General features: G+C 34.8%; 1 protein-coding gene across 1 annotated transcript in view; it reads right to left on the reverse strand.

The window, feature by feature from the left end:
* Positions 1-546: 546 nt before the first annotated feature.
* The window catches only part of ADGB (androglobin), a 134,219-nt gene continuing 115,863 nt past the window's right edge, over positions 547-18,902 (reverse strand). The window contains exons 31-36 of the mRNA XM_081045108.1: positions 18,232-18,408; positions 17,400-17,508; positions 14,588-14,794; positions 6,170-6,260; positions 5,298-5,481; positions 547-2,127 (exon numbers count right to left, since the gene is read on the reverse strand). Of these exons, the coding sequence (XP_080901234.1) occupies positions 1,942-2,127; positions 5,298-5,481; positions 6,170-6,260; positions 14,588-14,794; positions 17,400-17,508; positions 18,232-18,408 (954 nt within the window). The 3' untranslated portion in view covers positions 547-1,941. The remainder of the gene's footprint in view (positions 2,128-5,297; positions 5,482-6,169; positions 6,261-14,587; positions 14,795-17,399; positions 17,509-18,231; positions 18,409-18,902) is intronic.

Raw genomic sequence — 18,902 nt, forward strand, 5'->3', positions numbered from 1 at the left:
GAGAATTACTGCTATTTAGAGGTTGAAGGCCGAGGATGTTAGACATCCCCTAATTTTGGAAAGAGTCCCATGCAACAAAGAATTATCTTACCTGCCATTTAATTTGAATGGCCCATCATTCATAGAGTCTAAAAGCAAGTTAATAATTCAAGAACCCAACTTTGTAAAATATATAAAAATAAAATATTTTTGCATAGTTTTTAAGTTCACTGAATATTTCAGAAATGCAACAATTATGTACGATAAGGGAAGACTACACATTGTTATCTTTAAAAACTTACCAAGGGTTGTTCATTTTGGAAAATGTATCACCAATGGCAGCCCCATTCCAAATATTTGAGTCACAATTACAAGCCATCTGTAAATCAGTCTGCATTTGACTGTTTTAGTTTCCACATACTGTAAGTCAGATCACTACAGTATTTGTCTTAATGTGTCTAGCTGATTTCACTTAGCATAATGCCCTCCAAGTTTATATTTTCACAAATGACAAGGTTTCCTTCTCTTATGGCTGAGTAATATTGTATTATATGTGTATTGTTTTTTGTAAAAAGTGAAATGGTGTAACTTGAACTTTCAGAAAGTGAGGATACCTGTATATAATGTGTATAGGAACCAGAGTTTTGCAGCTGAATTTTATCTAACTGAAAGAGAATATATAATACCAGTGTTAGTAGTTCAATATTCTGATACACACACACACACACACATTTTCAACTAGATAGCATAGCAAAAATCTAGAAACAAAGCAAATATTCATCAATGGAGAATTAGCTGAATAAATTATGATATATTTGTACCATAAAACACTACATAACAATTAACAAGAATGAATTACTTTTGACTCAGATTTTGTATTTGGTGAGAAAATTTTAAAAAGACTAGTGAAGTATGTACAATAAAATGACATTTTGTGAAATAAGCGATAATATAAAATATTAATGTATTTATAAGAGAAAAATATGGAAACATTCATACCAGGTTATTACAATGTATTATTTTGGGGGGCTGGGAGATCATAAAGCTGTGAAGGAAAGTGTAGGCAAACAGTAATAAAGAAAACATGCATGTGTTTGCATATTTAGTTAAATAAAATTATATGTATATGTGTGTGTAAAGAATTTTCTAATAATACAAATTTAAATGAATGTGAAAAGTAAAATCACCTATCAAAATGAAACAGCTTTGCGAGTTAAAGAACAGGATGGGAATTTTTCATTTGAGGAAGTCATGAGTTGGAAGTGTGCTTTTGGGAAATTCAACTTTCTACTATGTGCTTCAATTAATCCACTCAGTGTATTTTTCTAAAACTAGCATACTAGAATATGTTCTCGGTCTTACAAAAAATACGATGTGGATACACATGACAACAGATGTGTTTGTGATCACATTCTTCATGCATGGGTTACCTTTACTCATTGTTGTGATTCAGAATTTTAACACTGGGTGGGCTTAACCCACAATAGTTCTTGCCCAATGAGGGAGGTTTATTGACATTCAGCTTAAAAAAAAAAAGAAAAGCACGTCTGAAGTATACTTTAAAAAATATTTTAAAGTCTTTAAAGTTGGAGGCAAAATTTTCTCCAAAAACAATAGCTATTTTTCTCATCATTGAATTTTTCAAAGGCAATTCTATTGGCTCATTATGATCTTGTCTTAACATTAGTAATACAGCAATTCACAGTGAGACATATGCGTTTTATTACATTCTAAATATTTTGAGACATTTTTAAATTAAAATTAGAAAAGTGTAAACTCTAATGGATTCAAATTATAGCTTTCTGAGAAAAACTAACAAGTTAACATTAACATGCAGAAACTATTTCTAAGGTAGGAAATACTCTGTTTTTAATTGGCCAAAACCTTATTTTAATCTGCAAAGTTATATGTAAAAATAGGTTCTTCTTCTTCAGAAGAAAGGTAGTATTGGGCCTCTCCTGGTTACTTTTTCTTTTCTTTCTTTTTTTTCTCTTTGTCAGGAGCCGGGGTCTTCTTTTCTGGCTCCGCCCGGACTGCTGCTTCCTCAGCAGCCAGAGCCTCCAACCTTATGCGCTCAGCTTCCAGCAACTTGTTTCTATATTCTTCCCGTATATTGAAGATCTTCTGTCGAGCTTCATCTAAAGAGTCCTATCCCAAAACAAAACCCCAAGAAAATAAGGTTCACTGATAAAGACTTATGGTCCCAGGGAAAAAAAAATAAAAGCAAGCCCTTTATTCTTTCCTTATGCCAGTAGATTGAAGAAGGAAATTGCTAACGATAGAAATTATCTTATGGTCTCAAATATTTATCAATACATACAACATGAGATAGCAACAAAAGGTACATGAGATTTTAACGGAATGGTAAATAAAGAATCAGTTTGAGAAAAATAAATAGAAAGGTGAAAAAAGAAATAGGCAGAAATTTTGGCAAAGCGACTATATGCTTTAAATGAGTTCAAATATAATCTATATAAAATATACAGCTCAGTGTGTCTCTCACAGTAACTGTGCTCAATAAATTACTAGTTAACCACACATATTCTAGCCCTGACAAAATATATCTGAGTTATACTTGAAGAACTGCCCAATAACATCACCTAATTCACCAGTAATCTTTGTTATTGGCAGCTTGGCTTTCATTCTTACCACTTCAAAAAAAACTGTATTCATCAAGGATACCAATGATCTGTATGTAGCTAAATCCAAGGTCATCTTCTGGTTCTATTATTACTTAACTATACCCTGCATAATTATATATATATATATATATATATATATATATATATATATATGTACACACACACATATATGTATATATATATATATATCCAAAAGATATATATATATATACATTTTAAGAAAGGAAAAAACTGTATTAAAATTATGCTGATGGTAAACACTTTGACCACCTCTTGTAATTGCAGAAGTCAAATGTGAGTTGCGTTCATCTTTTGTTTATAAGTATATATTGAGTATTATGATTTTAATACAGTTTTTTCCTTTCTTAAAATGCGTGTACATATTTTTGGTACTCTCTCTCTCTCTATGCGCATCCATGTTAAACCAATAAGTGAAGAAAATAATAAGGCCCAGGCATGGATATACAAATTTTTAAGGGCACTGGTTTTGAATGGGGTGCTAGAGAAGATTTTCATAATGGAGTGACAATACCTGAGAGACGTCATGAAGTGAAGATGGAAATCATTGGGCTTTTTGAGGGAAAGATGTTCAAGGAAGAGGTAGGAGGAAGGTCAAAAGCCGAGAGGTGGGGACATGCCTGGCCATTAGCAGAAAGGCAGTCAGTGTGGAGAAAAGAAAAGGCTCAAAGCTGGCAGAATGATAGGAGAAAAGATCAGGAAGGGAAGTGGGTGCTAGATTAAGTAGAGCTCTAGATGCGATAATAAAGACTTTGTGAAATGTGAAGCCATTCCAAGAGTCAAATGATTTCACTCTCCGTTTTATGGAGTACTCTGATAACCAAAAGTGCAATTCATAAAATATTTCTAGTTTTCCTGCAAGCACATGGTGGCATTGTATTCTGTATTAGTCTGCTAGGACTGCTGTAATCAAGTGTCACAAACTGGGTGGCTTAAACTATAGAAACTTATTGCCCCAGTTATTGAAGCTAGAAATTTAAAATTAAGGTTGATTCTTTCATCGAAGGTGTATGTGACCATATGATTTGCTTTGGCCAGTGAAATGTAAATACAAAATGTAAATATGATGAGAAGGACCCTCTACTGAGTTTCACTGGACATGTAGCTGGAAGAGAAATATTCTTTTATTGTCTTAATCCAGGGGTTGGTAAACTACAGCCTGTGGAATAAATTTGGCTCAATGCTTGTTTTTCTAAATAAAGTTTTATTGAAACACATTTAGGTATTATTTTTCACTGATTTTTGTGTTAACAATGGCAGAGATGAGTAGATGCAACGTATGGCCTGCAAAGGCAAAAATATTTATTATCTAGCCATTTACAGAAAACAAGTTTGTCAACCCCTGTCTTAAGCCACTGAGACATTGAGTCTGTTTGTCACCACAGCATAAAAAGTGTGTCCTGATTGATACATTCATTTTGGCTGCTCAGCAGAGACCAACTACATTGTAAAAGAGCAAAAATGGAAGCAGTGACATCAGTCAGAAGACTGCAGCAGTATTCTAAATGGAAAACAATGACAGTTTGGACTAGAGTGGTAGGGCTAGAGGGAATGAAAAGTGGATAAATTTTGGATATTTTTCAAGGTAATTGCTGACAAGTTTTGATGATGGATTGTGTGGAGTGAGAGAAGTCAGGCATGTCGCCAAGGTCTCTGCTCTGAGCAGCTGAAAGAGCGCCATTGCCCTTGACTGGGATAAAGAATGTTGGTGGAGTGACATGTTTGTGCTGAATGAGACAGAGGGCAAGAATTTTAGAATTTGGATTTGGAGAGGTTCAGTTTGAGGTACCTGTTAGACAAACAAGAAGAGATGTCAAATCGGCATACACCTTAGATCGGCCAACACTGCACTGGAAATTACATGGAACACCTAATATCACTGTGGCAAAAATGTTTAGGAAGTCCGGTAGCCATCAGTGTCTTTGGGAGTGTGTATGTGTGTGTGTGTTGCAAGGAAGTGGGAGGAAAAAAATAAAATCCTCACCCTCTATAGTGGAAGTCATCCATATTTATTTATAGAATCTCCCCATTTCTAGTAAGATACTTTCATTTTTAATTAAGCTTTCACACTACAAAAAACTTTGTTTGTTTGTTTTTGAATCATGTCTAACTAAAGCACCTCTAGTCTTCTCCTGGGTGGAGGAGCGGCAGTCACTAGCCATGAGGTGGGGATGTACCATTCTGACTGTTTCTTAAATAGCTTTTAACTAAATAACCCAAAGATTTCATCTTCCTTCCACTTCACTTCCCTTCTTAATGTAGCCAGTGCCACCAATTTCTGAGCCTTTTGGGGATTCTGTGGAGCAAACTGTGTCGGTTCTGAAGAGGTTTTCTGCTGCCAGCTTAGGTTTTGGCTGCCTCAAGTCTGTTAATATGATCCTGATCCAGCTATTTTCCAACGTCCCAAATATTTGTTGTCTTCTCTCCCATTCTTCCCATTTTGTAGATAGATTCCTGATACTGTATTTTAGAGGGATTTTATGGAATAAGTGAAATTAAATGTGTATAATAATCAATTTCCCATCTTTTCTGAGAAGTTAAGAACTAACTGTTTCTAAGGCGTCTTTCTACCTGGGTACTATATGACCCTATGATGTCTTTTTTTCTATTACGAACGAATTTGTCAACTGTGATTCATGTATGCACTTTTAGACTCACCCGCATTTCCCCATACATCTCCAGGATTCTATGCTTTAATTGAATTCGTTCTTCTTGCTCAATGCCTCGAATGCTAAGGAGTCTGTTCCTACCCTGTCGAAACTGATGAACCTCCTCTGCCTTTTGCATTGATTGATGCCGATTCAGTTCCTCTGTTAGCAGCAGAGGCTCAGTGTTTGTTTTCCTTGATACAGAAACATCAAAAGAGAACATCAATCATTTGGGACCTCTGGAATGAATGTTAGAACTCAAATAATTTAAAATCATATCAACAGTGAGGTGGTCTGAATCAAATAAAATGTTAGGAATGGAAATATGAAAACATTATTTTTAGGTGGCCTATGCTCCATCCATTGAAGCACTGATATTTTAGAAAATTCTTTTAGAAAAGTATCAGTAAAATTAGATGCAACATTTGATGAGATGCTTATGGAATTGGTGTTCAAAACTGTAAGCCTTGTTTATAGGTCTTCCTTTTTAATTTATGTGGCTACATAATTTTGAAAACGTTTCCAAACTTATAAATATGCTTGAGTAACTCTCTCTCTATTAATCTCTTTGTCTAGTTCTTAAGAAAATAGAATCTGATTAAATAATGGCAGCAGTTACAGTGAGAGTTTTCTGCAACTCAACTCAGCTTAATCAGGATGCAGATGAAATCTTTACAGAAAAATATTTAAATGCTTTTATGATTGACTTAATGAAACATTTGCAAAATTTGAGATGTAAAATCATGTACTTCTAAAAATTTAAATATATTGAAAATAAGTGGGTCATTTCAAATTTTCAGTTGTTTAGCAACTGCGATTAGCAATGTATGCAAAATTCTATGCACATAGACGTCTACATTAATCATGTTTATTAAAACTTACCGCAAGTATTGAGTTAAGTCTACACATTCTAACTCTTTTCGAATAAGTTGTGGAGACATTTCCAAAATTGTCGGGGACCGTGAACGAGGCCCTGTTTTAAAAAAAAGGAAGTCCTAAGCTTTCAAAAAATATCAACAATGATTAACTAAATGACTTATATATCATTTTAGTTGGAAACAATATATTCTGTTACAAAACAACCATGATTGGACTTGCCTTATTTAATATGATTTTAATGTGATGTAATGTGACTTTATAAAATATAATTATATTTTATATTTATCCTCTAGTTAAATGAAGGAGATGACAAAATGAATATAGTCTATAAGAAGAGTAACAAAATATTCTTCTAATTATAGTTAAATGAAGGTGGAGATTTAAAAAAATAAGTCATTCTTTAAGTTACAAAACATCATTATAAACAAGTTAAATGACCCCATATTTAAAGAGCTTAGTCTATGTGCTAAAGCCATACTATGCACTATGGGTTGAGGACACAATATGCAACCTTTAAGAACTGTTTAGTCTAGCGGAGTAGGCAATATATAATAGATAAACACTGAAGATCAAATAAGCAGGAGTTTTTTATTCCATAGACTCATATAAACCATTCAGCCTTTCCAGAGCATTTTTAAAATGATTTATTTATGTTTAAATTATAGTTGACATACAATATTATATTTGTTTCAGATATAAAAACCTAGTAATTCAACATTTATATACCTTATGAAGTGATCACAAATGGTCTAGTAACCATCTGTCATCATACATAGTTATCACAATATTACTGACTGTATTCCCTATGCTGTACATCACATCCCTGTGACTTATTTTATAACTGGAAGTTTGTACGTCTTAATCCCTTCACCTTTTCCACCCATCTCCCTACCCCCATCCCCTCTGGCAACCATCAATATGTTCTCTGTAGTTATGAGTCTATTTCTGTTTTGTTTTCAGATTCCACGTATAAGTAAAAACATGCAATATTTGTCTTTGTCTGAATTATTTCACTTAGCATAATACCCTTTAAGTCCATCTATGTTGTTAAAAATGATAAAAATTTTGTTATTTTTATGGCTGAATAATATTCCATCTTTTTGGACCATTTAATCTTTTCAAAAAATTACTAAAGCATAATTTACATATCATAAAATTTTCCCATTTAAAGAGTATAATCTAATACTTTTCAGTAAATTTACAAGGTTCTGCAACCAGCACCCAAATCCAGTTTCAAAACATTTCCATTATCCAAGTAAAATCTTTTGTGATCTTTTATATTAATTCTCCATTTCTACCACAAGCCGCAGGCAACCATCAATCTGCTTTATGTCTCTATAGATTTGCCTTTCTTGAACATTTCATGCAGGTAGGAATGGTAAAATTGTGTTTAACCCTTAAAGAAATTATCAAATCACAGTGTTTTGATTATTGTTAGTTTCATAATAAATACTGAAATCACAAAGTAAAAATCCTCCCCCTGGTTCTTTATCAACATTATTTTGGTCATTTTGGACCTTTCGCATTTTTGTATAAATTTTGGGGTCAGCTTATCAAATTCTAGTGATTATACTGAATTTATGTATAAATTTGGAGAGAATTACTATATTGCTGTATTAAGTCTTCTAGGTCAAAGCTTGAACGACCTCTCTACTTAGATCTTTCGAAATTTCTTTCAGTGATGATTTGTAGTTTTTGGTATACGAGATTTACGTTTTTGTTAAATTTATTTACATATATTTATTAATGATGTTATGGAGAGTGAAACTGTCTTAATTTTACTTTTTGATTGATCACTGATAATATATACAAATAAAAGTATTTTTTGTATATTAATCTTGCATCATATCACCTCACTGAACTCACTTATTGGTTCTAGATGATATTCTTGGGTTCTTTTTCACCGATCCCCTAGGGTTTACGCAGTATACTGGATCAATTTGTGTGAGAATAGAATTTTACTTCTTCCTTTCTTATATGTATGTGTTTTCTTTCTTTTTCTTGATTGAACTGGTACAACCTCCTTTAAAATGTTGAATACAAGTTGTCAGAGTGGACAGCCTGCCTTGTTCTTGATTTTAGGTTGAAATCAAAATGGTGGTTTTGTTACCCAGATCTAACATGTTCAATTTTTGGCTGATTTGCTGCTTGCCCTGACCAGTACCATGGTCATGCAACTGTGATGTTGGCCATCCCCAATTGTTTGCCACCAAGTTCACTATAACTTGTAACAATGCCGATGGGCAGAGAACTTTCCCATGGAGCCTCAAATCAGGTAAACCCCTTCTAGCAGTGGCTGCAGGGTGGAAGGACCTCATGGTTACCATGATACAGACTGTGGGGTTCGTGAGAGAACTGCACATTAATATGCTATAGATCCCTGCTGTTCATACCAATTGTGGTAGACAGCCTAATGGACCTCCAAAGATGTCTAAGTCCTAATCTTTGAAACCTATGACTATCTTACCTTACGAGGCCTTTGCAAGTGCAATTAAGTTAAGGATCTAGAGATAGGAACATGATCCTGAATTATTCAGCTGTGCTCAATGGAATCATAAGAACCCTTGTAAGGGAAAAAGAGAGGCAGATAGAAGAGGAAGAATACAAGAAGGAGATGAGGTGACGGAGACAGAGGAGAGAGAGATGGAGGGAGGAAACGAGAGACAGAGAGATTTGAAGTTGCTATGCTGCTGGCCTTGAATTTGGGGAGAGTCACACATCAAGGAGTCAGATGGCCCTAGAATCTGAAAAGGGAAACAGATTCTCCTCCAGAGCCTCCAGGAGGAATGCAGTCCTGCCAACACCTTAATTTTAGAATTTGTGCCCTCCAGAACTATAAGAAATTAATTTGTGTTAAGTTACATTTGTGGTTATTTGCTACAGCAGCAATAGAAAACTAATACAATTAAGACCATTTATTTTTGTTGTTCTTATTTTTAATAAATAAAAACAATTTCATTTAGTTGTATGCCTCCCAAGTTTTGAAATTTTTTAATCATTTTTTTTTTCAATTTATCTTTTGTGTGTGATTTTTTTCTCTCTTTTAATTAAATTTATTGGGGTGACATTGGTTAATAAAGTTATATAGGTTTGAAGTATATAATTATATAATACATCATCTGTATATTGCATTGTATGTTCACACCACCCAAAGTCAAATCTCCTTCTTTCACCATGTATTTGACCCCATTTACCCTTGTCTACTGATATTAGCTGAGGGTTTGTCATATATGGTGTTTATTATGTTGAGGTACTTTCCTTCTATACCCATTTTATTTAATCATAAATGGATGGTGTTTTTTTGTTAAATGCTTTTTCTGCATCTATTGATATGATTGTATAATTTCTATCCTTTATTTTGTTTATATGGTGTATCGCATTGATCAATTTGCATATATTGAATCATCTTTGGTGCTCCTGGAATGTACTCCACTTGATCATGATGTATTATCTTTTCAATGTATTGTTGTATTTGATTTGCTAGTATTTTGTATAGGATTTTTGCATCTATATTCATCAGAGATATTGCTCTATAATTTTCTTTATTTTGTGTTATCCTTGCCAGGTTTTGGTATTAGGGTAATGTTGGTCTCATAAAATTAGTTAGGAATTAGTGCCTCTTATTCAATTTTTTGGAAGGGCTTGCGAAACATAGGTATTAAATCTTCTTTGAATGTTTAGTAGAATTCCTAATAATTCATATGGTACTGAATTTTTACTTTTTGGGAGGTTTTTGATGATTATTTCAATTTCCTTTCTGGTGATCAGTCTATTTAGATGTTTCAGTTATTTGTGATTCAGTCTAGGAAGGTTATGTACTATTTCTAAGAACTCGTCTATTTCTTCTAGGTTGTTGAATTTGGTGGCAGATTGCCTTTCATAGTATTCTTATATGATCCTTTGTATTTCTGTAGTGTGAATTGTAACTTTTCCTCTTTCATTTATGATTTTGTTTGAGTCTTTTCCCTTTTTTCCTTAGTGAGTCTAGCCAGAAGTTTGTCAATTTTATTAATCTTTTCAAAGAACCAGCTCTTTGTTGCATTACTTTTTTTCTATTGTCTTTGTTCTCTATTTCATTTAATACTGCTCTAATTTTTATTATTTCCTAAATTCTGCTGACCTTGGGTTTCACTTATTCTCCTTTTTCTAGTTCTTCAAGATGTAACATTAGGTTGTTTATTTGTGATTTATCTTGTTTCTTGAGATAGGCCTATAATGATATAAAATTCCCTCTTATTACCACTTTTGCTGCATTCCAAAGCTTTTGATATGTCATATTGTCATTCTCATTTGACTCTATGTAACTTTTGATCTCTGCTTTTGTTTCTTTTTTGACTCATTCATTCTTCAGTAGCATGTTTTTTTTAATTTCTACATATGTGCAGTTTTTCCTTCTGTCCTTTTCCTATGTCAAAGCATTGTGGAAAAAGCTATGCTTGGTGTTATTTCAATTTTATTAAATTTGTTGAGGTTAGTTTTGTATCCCAGCATATGGTTTATCCTTGAGAATGTTCCATGTGCACTGGAGAACAATATATAATCTGGTGTTATGGGATGAAAAGATCTGTATATGTTGATAATGTCCACTTGGCCTAATGTGTCAAAGGCTGATAGTTCCTTATTTACTATCTGTTTGGGTGATCTATCCATAGCTGTCAATGGAGTATTTAAGTCCCCTAGTATAATTGTGCCTTTGCCAGTTTTTCTCTTTAGTTCTGTTAGTAGTTGCTTAGTATATTTAGGTGCTCCCTGACTGAGTGCATATATATTGAAAAGTGTTATACCTTCTTGATGTACTGTCCCCTTTACCATTATAAAATGTTCATCTTTGTGTCATTAACTTTTTATTTTGAAATGTATTTTGTCTGATATAAGTATAACTACAACTATTTTACTCTGGATGCCATTGGTTTGGAGTATCATTTTCCACCCTTTCACTTTGAGTCTATATTTGTCCTTGCAGCTGAGATATGTCTCCTGAAGGCAGCATATGTTTTTTGTTTTTCTTTTTTCCAGTCTGCTATTCTGTGACTTATTATTGGTGAGTTTAGATTTACATTTAGGGTGATTATTGATGTATGAGGATTTCCTATAGCCATTTTATATTTTGTTTTCTGGTGGCTCTGTGACTTGATTGTTTCTTTTCCCTTGTGTTTCTCTGTGTTATTTTAGTTTATGCTGTGATTTTTTATTCCTCTCTCTCTTTTTTTTAATGTCATGTGTCTCGGTTTTGGATTTTGTGTGTGTGTGTGGTTACCATTAGGTTTATGCAAATAAGTTTCATATATACAGTAGTCCTTTTTCTTCTGAATGTATCTTATCTCCATTCCCCTTTGAAAATTGAGATCTTTACTGCTCCCCTTTTATATTTTGTTGTCACAACAATATAACATTAGATAAAACATTCCTGAAGTATTAACATTTTATAATATGACTCTTCTAGAAACCAGTGGCCAATAACTTTTCTTTTTTATCCTGGTTATTGTGGGATCTTAGATTTCTAAACTTCATTTGCTTTTCTTATGAACATATCCACTTATGTTGGATATATTTTGGCATTTCAAACTATAATTCTTTCTATAATACACCAACTCTGCTGACTCTGACTGGAATGAAAATATTGTCTGATTAATTAGATGTTTGTGTTTTCTTATATCCCACCAAATGATATATGTTTAAACAGCAAGAGTGGGAAAGGGGCAAAGAAGGTTAATCTTCATGTTCATCTACAAAACTCTTGTATCAAAATAGGGTGTGATTGTAGTATGATGGTCTCAGACCTCTAGAAAAGTGCAGCTCAAAGTGTGTGTGTGTGTGTGTGTGTGTGTGTGTGTGTGCGCACGCCCGAGCATGTGCCGTCTTCCATCTCCAAACTGGTTCCTTATGGGATACATTCTAAAAGTGAGAGTATGCATTTAGAAATATTTTCATAACAATTGATCATCACTGGGTCATTTTACTATATTTTTCTAAGTTTCAGTTTGTAGCAGACCAGGTGAGAAAACTTCCTTCATCATGTATAGTATGAGAGTCACTGTTTGAAAGACATGGTGAAAAAGTAGCTTGACAGATGGTGAAGCCTGGGGGAAAAATTGGGGAATAAAGACAGTGATCATCTCTACCCTCTGGAAGAAGAACTTTCCTGAGACCCCCAGAAATAAAAGGGAAGTTGAAAATAGTGTGTGGACTTTTGACTTGATGATGGCGTGGTGTTGAGGAGAGAATGCTTAGGAGCGAAACCTATAATGATATTTTTTATATGACCTCTGACATTATAAGGGAAGTTGTTCTAAGTTACCTACTATATGAAAATAGGAGGTAGCAAGAATAAGCTTTTGGGAAGTCAAAAATATCTATGGGAATGTGTAGAGGCCACACCACATAAAGCTCTCACAGAGTCTATCGTCTCGTGGATGATGCTTCTCGAGGAATGAGGGCCAATTTGTGGTACACCAACAGCAGAAGTGGGATCAATACACTGAGTTCCAGATAACAGCTGACACCCAGACCCATGGTTCTCCAGCGGGATTCTTTCTACAACTGTAGTACCTGTGGTACCTGGCAATGTTTCAGAGATATAGGATGTACTAGAACCATACAAGAGCATATCTCTTAATGGAGGAAGAGGGAGTCAATTTTTCTTGATGGCGTGTAATTAAACATACCATTTTATATTAAATTAAAATTATAATAAAACATATGTAAGAATGTTTTGAAGAAATTTTTGTTTGAGGGCTAGCTGCTGTGGCCTACGTCCTCCATTCCTGTGTACTCTTACCTTTCCTCCCTGTTTGCTGTCTTTTCCTTCCCACCCAAAATTACACTCTTTTATAGTTATGCAAACTTGAAGGCAAATGCCTGAAGACTCCGGTGTCCACAATTGTGAAGAAATAAGAAGCAGGAGAGCTGACACTAAAGTCTATGTTCTAGACTTTCACAACCCTGGTAAGGGGTGCTAGGAAAAAATGAAATCTGCACTATGACTAACAAGGACACACTGTCCCAGGCTGGTGTGATGTAATTCCATGTTGTCACTTAACGGTTATTTTGTTAGCTTGTAAATAATCAATTTGATATCAGAATTTAATTGTATTTTCAATTGGTAGACCCTTAAGTGTGGAAAAAAGTTTGTGTTTGATTAGAGATCACAACTAGTGGAATAAAAAGAACTACAGATTGAGTCCTGATTCCTTCCAAACTCTGTCAGCTTTCTGCACTTGGATGAGTCATTGTTTACCATTCCTTCAGTTTTTGAGGCAGAGATATAATATATGCTTTATCTAGCCCACAGGGGCTTAACTGAGATAAATATGCCAAAGCACTCCACCAATTAAATATTAACATAAAACGATAGATATCAATTTAATAAATTTTAGTGCTGTCCCATGCATTATCTATTTAATGAGTACTAACTTTTAAAATACTGGTTCGATATCAGAATCTCTTAGCACTATAATAAAAGAGCCCTTTGAGTTTCCCACTTCACTGTGGAAATCACTCAAGGGCATGTTTTAACCATAAACAGCACTTAATTTTTAAATTCTCAGACTGGTCTAGCAATTTTGAAAAGAAAACCATTGTTGGCATATCTGAGGATGCTGCCTTCTGAAATATTCTTTTCTCCTGCCTGGGTTCTGAACAAGTAGAGAAAAAAAAAAAAAGTAAGATTTTACTATAGATACAGGTGTAAATGGAGGATGTAGCCTGATGTGAGAGGCAAATTGGCCATGATCACAGAACCCTAGAACTGGCCAACTGGGTTAGCACTCCTCACTCATAAGTAGTGCTTCCAACTCAGGAATGAGCAGTGGAATGGGGCTTCCCATGGGCAGCCCAATTTACTCCTTCCAATTGTATCAATCTACACTAACCCCTTTAGCCACAGGAAATCTAAGAAAGGAGTTGCTTGTACTTCCGATACAGACATTTCTCTGTAACACCTTCCATCAAGAACTTGAGTTCATTTTAGTCAATAAATGTGAATCAGAATGAACCAAGTCAGTATGGCTTGTGGACCATAGAAAATTGTTCTCTTCCAATGTTTTAGAAACCAAATATTTAAATTTTTTTATAAAAGAGAAAAAAATCTACCACGTAGCATATTATAGATAAAACAAAAAGGATCTGTGTTTAGTGACCACTGTGCATGTGATCAATGCAATTTTACTTTTAATATTTGTAGACACAGCAAACTATACAAAATTATACCTTATACTTTTTTTTAGTGCTTATTTTTATCTTTAGGATAAGTATTTAATAATCAGGTTCTTGATCATCTGTGATAAGCCACATGAAGACCTATGAATCCCAAATCCATATTTTTCTATTATGTAACCCTCGATATCACATAGGTTGAAGTATTTTTTCCAGAATTTTTATTTCAAAATACGTATTTATCTTACCGACAAGCCCGACACTTACTGATATTTTCCTTCCGCGTGGTCTGCTCCTCCTTGACTGCCAGGCTTGCTCCACCACTTTCACCACTTATCGTTTTTGCCAGATCCTTTAAGCTCTTGGTCATTTGCCACTTCTTCCACAGCATACTCCCTGATTGTGTTGGCTCTTTGCTCTCTAAACTCCCGGGACTCTTTGTTTCTGTCTCTTTTATGGAACTTGCAGGTGTTTCTATTACAACATGGCACATGCATTACTGAAAAAAAGAACTTTCATTCTATGAAATCACATGCAAAAAATAAAAGGGCTATGAGAGCACAGATTAGGAGCAGAAGACTTGAAAGCTTTGCAACTTCTAACCAAAGCAATAGCAGAAGCAATCATTGGTACCTCAGAAGATGACGTGGCCCACCCAGGCAGCCAGTGTGTCTAGAAGTTGCCTCAGGATATGAAAAGGTAACATATAAATAGAGGCTGTTTGGAGGTGAGATATTACAAATGGAAAGGGGATATCTGAACCATTGGGGCTGCTGTTACTGTGGGCCTTGGTGGAGTGTAACCTGCCCCACGTTGAGAGTTTGGCATGGATGGGACTCTCCTCTCTGGAGAGGGAGCCCTGGGTGTGGTCACTTACCTAAAATTGTCTTAAAATAGAACCAAAAAGTGATGTTGCTTGTGAAGTTGCAAAGCTGGAAGGATTTTCCTTAACACTATAATTCTACTCCCACTGTTCCAGGTCCTTGTGCCGAGGAAAAAGCTCCAAAACCTACCACAACAACCACATTATACAGACATGTTCCCTCTATTTATCAATTGCAGATGTTGTAACTGGTGTTACATTCTACTTTGAATGAAAGGCAGTAATAAGTTAGTCATTAAGAGCATGGAGAAATGTAGAAATAAAAAGCAGCCATTCAGTAGTCAAAGTTGGTTCTTTAAAAATATATTAAAATCGATGCACCCCTAGAACAAGACTGATGGAGATTAAAAAAAAAAAAAAAGGTTAAAATAAAAAATTTTCCAGGAAGTTTAACTTAGATAAAATAGACAATTTTTTTTGGAAAACACAACTTACTAATCTTGACATAAGAAGAAACAGAACCGCTAAATATCAAGACATATAGGGTACATATGTCGTAAGAGTTCAACTATGCGTCTATGAAGTTCAAGAACAGACAAAATTAATTCATGGTAATAGAGGTCAGGCTAGTATTTACTTTGAGGAAGGAAATGCTGGGAAGAGGAATGGGAAGTACTTTGGGGATTTATTGAGTGTTTATACCTTGCTTGATCTGAATGGTGATTCCTGAGTGTACACATATGTGAAAATTCCTCAAGCTGTAGAATTAAGATCATGCCTTTATTGCATGTATGTTGTATGACAAGGTCAGGCTCCTCGAGCACTGTTCTCCACTAGGTCTCATTCTTGGCTTAGGAAGAATCCCAGTTTTAGCAAAAGATCCTGTTAAACCAATTTATCTAGGATCCTCCTCTACCCTTGATACCCAACCAAGCTTCTCTTCCCACACTTTTGATATTTAATCAAGTTCCTCTTCCTTAACCAAGTTGCTCTGAGTAATTTTCCCTCCACTCCCTGACTATCGAATATAAATCCCCACTTGTCCTCGTTGTATTCAGAGTTGAGTTCAATCTCTCTCTCTGATTGCAGCAGTCTTGACTCCGATAGCAATAGCCTTGAATAAAGTCTTCCTGCCTTTTCAAATAAATGTCCAGTGCAATAATTTTTCTTTTACATGTAACAATACATTTTTAAAAATAATACAATCTAGAGCTTAAAGGACAAGAACTGTATTCTATTCACCCATGTATTCCTAACATTATATTAAGTTTCTCAATTACAGGAGTGAATACCTTAGGAGTTAGAAATATTTTAAATTCCATTGTTGTTACCTTTTAGGTGTGACTTAGAAAAACTAAGGTGACTCTCTGAGGTTAGGTCTCTTTATCTGTATAATGGGAATGGTAATATCTATATGATAGTTGCTGTAGCTTAAAGTGAGATAATAAACATAAAGCACTTTGAACAGGGCCCATCCCAGGATAACAAGATTTGTTATTTGTTGTCTATACTGTTTATATGAAAAGTTAAGGGACATTATTTTTATAACAATTACTGAATTATACTCCTGAAGATGTAAAAGCAGAAAAGCATGTTTTGGGATGTGAATGTCTTCAGCCTCCCTGGGCAGCCCAGTTGGTGATAGATGGAAGCAGCCAGGTGTTGGTAAGAAGACAGTGGGACAATGGAGAGTTCTGTCTGTATGCTTGCTCTGTCCCTGGATATCTTGTGAACTTAACAGATTACTGTGCAAATTACTCTGGGCCTTTGTCCTTATTGGAGAGTTAAAAATAATGTTAAATATCAATGGTTTGATGTAAGTATTAAATAAAATAATTAGTATTTCACAGTTCCAGGCCCAAGGCAATCACTCCATAAAAATAGTTAGCTTTAATACTATGATATTTATTGTCATTATTTATTGTTATTGTTATTAGAAAGGTGCCAGATTTATAGTCGGAGGCCCATCTTCAAGTTTGCATACTGCTACCTTCTAACCAGGTTGCACCCTTATTTCTGGTTTCATTTTTTCTTAATTGGGGGAAATCTTACTACTTGGGGAAACTGTAAAACATCTGCTAAACGAAAAATTTCAGCATCTATTTTCTTATATGATAGTGTGTGACTTTTTACAATCCTGTAAGAAAATAGATTCTTGAAATATTTTCTTTTTATTAAACGTGCTAGTTGACTCTCCTTTAAGAGGTACAGATCACAGCGCTGGGCTCTGAGGCAGCCGGGGAAGGGTTCACTGACCTTCTTCTCCTGCTTTTGTTTGGCTATCTGACACAGGCACAGGCACACTCTCGGCATCTGGGATTTTCTTAATGAACCGGCTGAGGTAACACAGACGAGCTTGAGAAGCCTAAAGAACAAATATTACCAACAACCAGTACAGACAACAACATCTTAATAGTACTAAAAAAAAAAAAAAAAAAAAAAAAAAAACACATAGAAAATGAGAATGAATATGACAGTTTGAACTAGGCCAGCTCTTATTAATTATCAAATAAATTCAAATTCCGAATCATCCATGATTTTGACAGTTATTTTGGAGAACTAATGAAAAAACAGTCCTACAATTAGTACACTTAGATCCAGTAGCTCCTGAACCTTTTTCATTGGCCTCAAAAGCCCTGAGATGGGACTGAAACACCTTTAAATAATAATGATTCACTATGGCGATAATTCTTATATAAAATATGGGATGGAGGAAACATGAGGTATGTATACGAGTATAAAAGGGGTGGCATGTGCTTACGGCATTGACCTGAGGGTGTTCAAAGTACAAAGCACATGTGAAACATTTTATGTTTTCTTACTTGGGACAGACAGTGTCAAGTCCAGACTATGTGACAGAATGAGGTACCCTGAAGTTTGGGCCAATAAGTGGCACCATTATGTCCTTTGCTTTTCCAAGTCATCAGGGTATCAGGAGGGTAACATTTTAAAAATGTGTCCAAATGTGACCTTAATGTCTAATTAGTTAATGTTGGAGAAAATTCTAGGTACCATTTCTAAAGGAAAGACTATATGGTTTCACCAACATGGCTCTTCCTTCTGACCGTGCCTAAGAATGAAAAGTGACCTTGATGGCTCTTCCCGGCTCAGTCATCTCCCAGGCTTGCTTCATGGCTCGGATTTCATCTGCTCGTTCTGTATCTTTTTTCACTTCAAAAAAGTCTGCTTCATTGTAGTCAGTGACCAATCGCAAAGTCCAGTAGGGTTTATTTGGGTCTTCTTGTTGAGAGTGAATAGCAGACATCTGATAAAGTAAAAACCTATGGGTTATATGCTTTCCTCCTTTTAAAAGGGTCTAGATTTAACCTGGTGATCCATAATTTCCCTATTAAGTATTTACCCAAGAGAAATGAAAACATATATTCACAAAAAGGCCTAGATGAGAATATTCATTACAGCCTCATTCATAATAGCAAAAACACCCCACGAAAAATCCAAAACAAAACAAAAAACAACAACATAAATGTCAATTAATAAATGGATAAGCAAATTGTAATATGTTCATAGATGAAATACTACTTAACATAAAAAGTAATAAACTATTATACACTACAGTGTGGTTGAATCTCACAGATAGACATTATACTGAGATTAAAAAGTTGAGACAAAAGAATACTTCTTGTGTTACTCATTTGTGTGACATTCCAGAGCATCAAAACTGTTGCCTGGGGGTGAGGTATGGGGATGACAGAATCCGCTGAAAAGAGATTTGAGGGGATTTCTAAGCTTATAATTTAT

This window comes from Rhinolophus hipposideros, assembly GCF_964194185.1.
Source record: "Rhinolophus hipposideros genome assembly, chromosome: 3".
NCBI lineage: Eukaryota > Metazoa > Chordata > Mammalia > Chiroptera > Rhinolophidae > Rhinolophus > Rhinolophus hipposideros.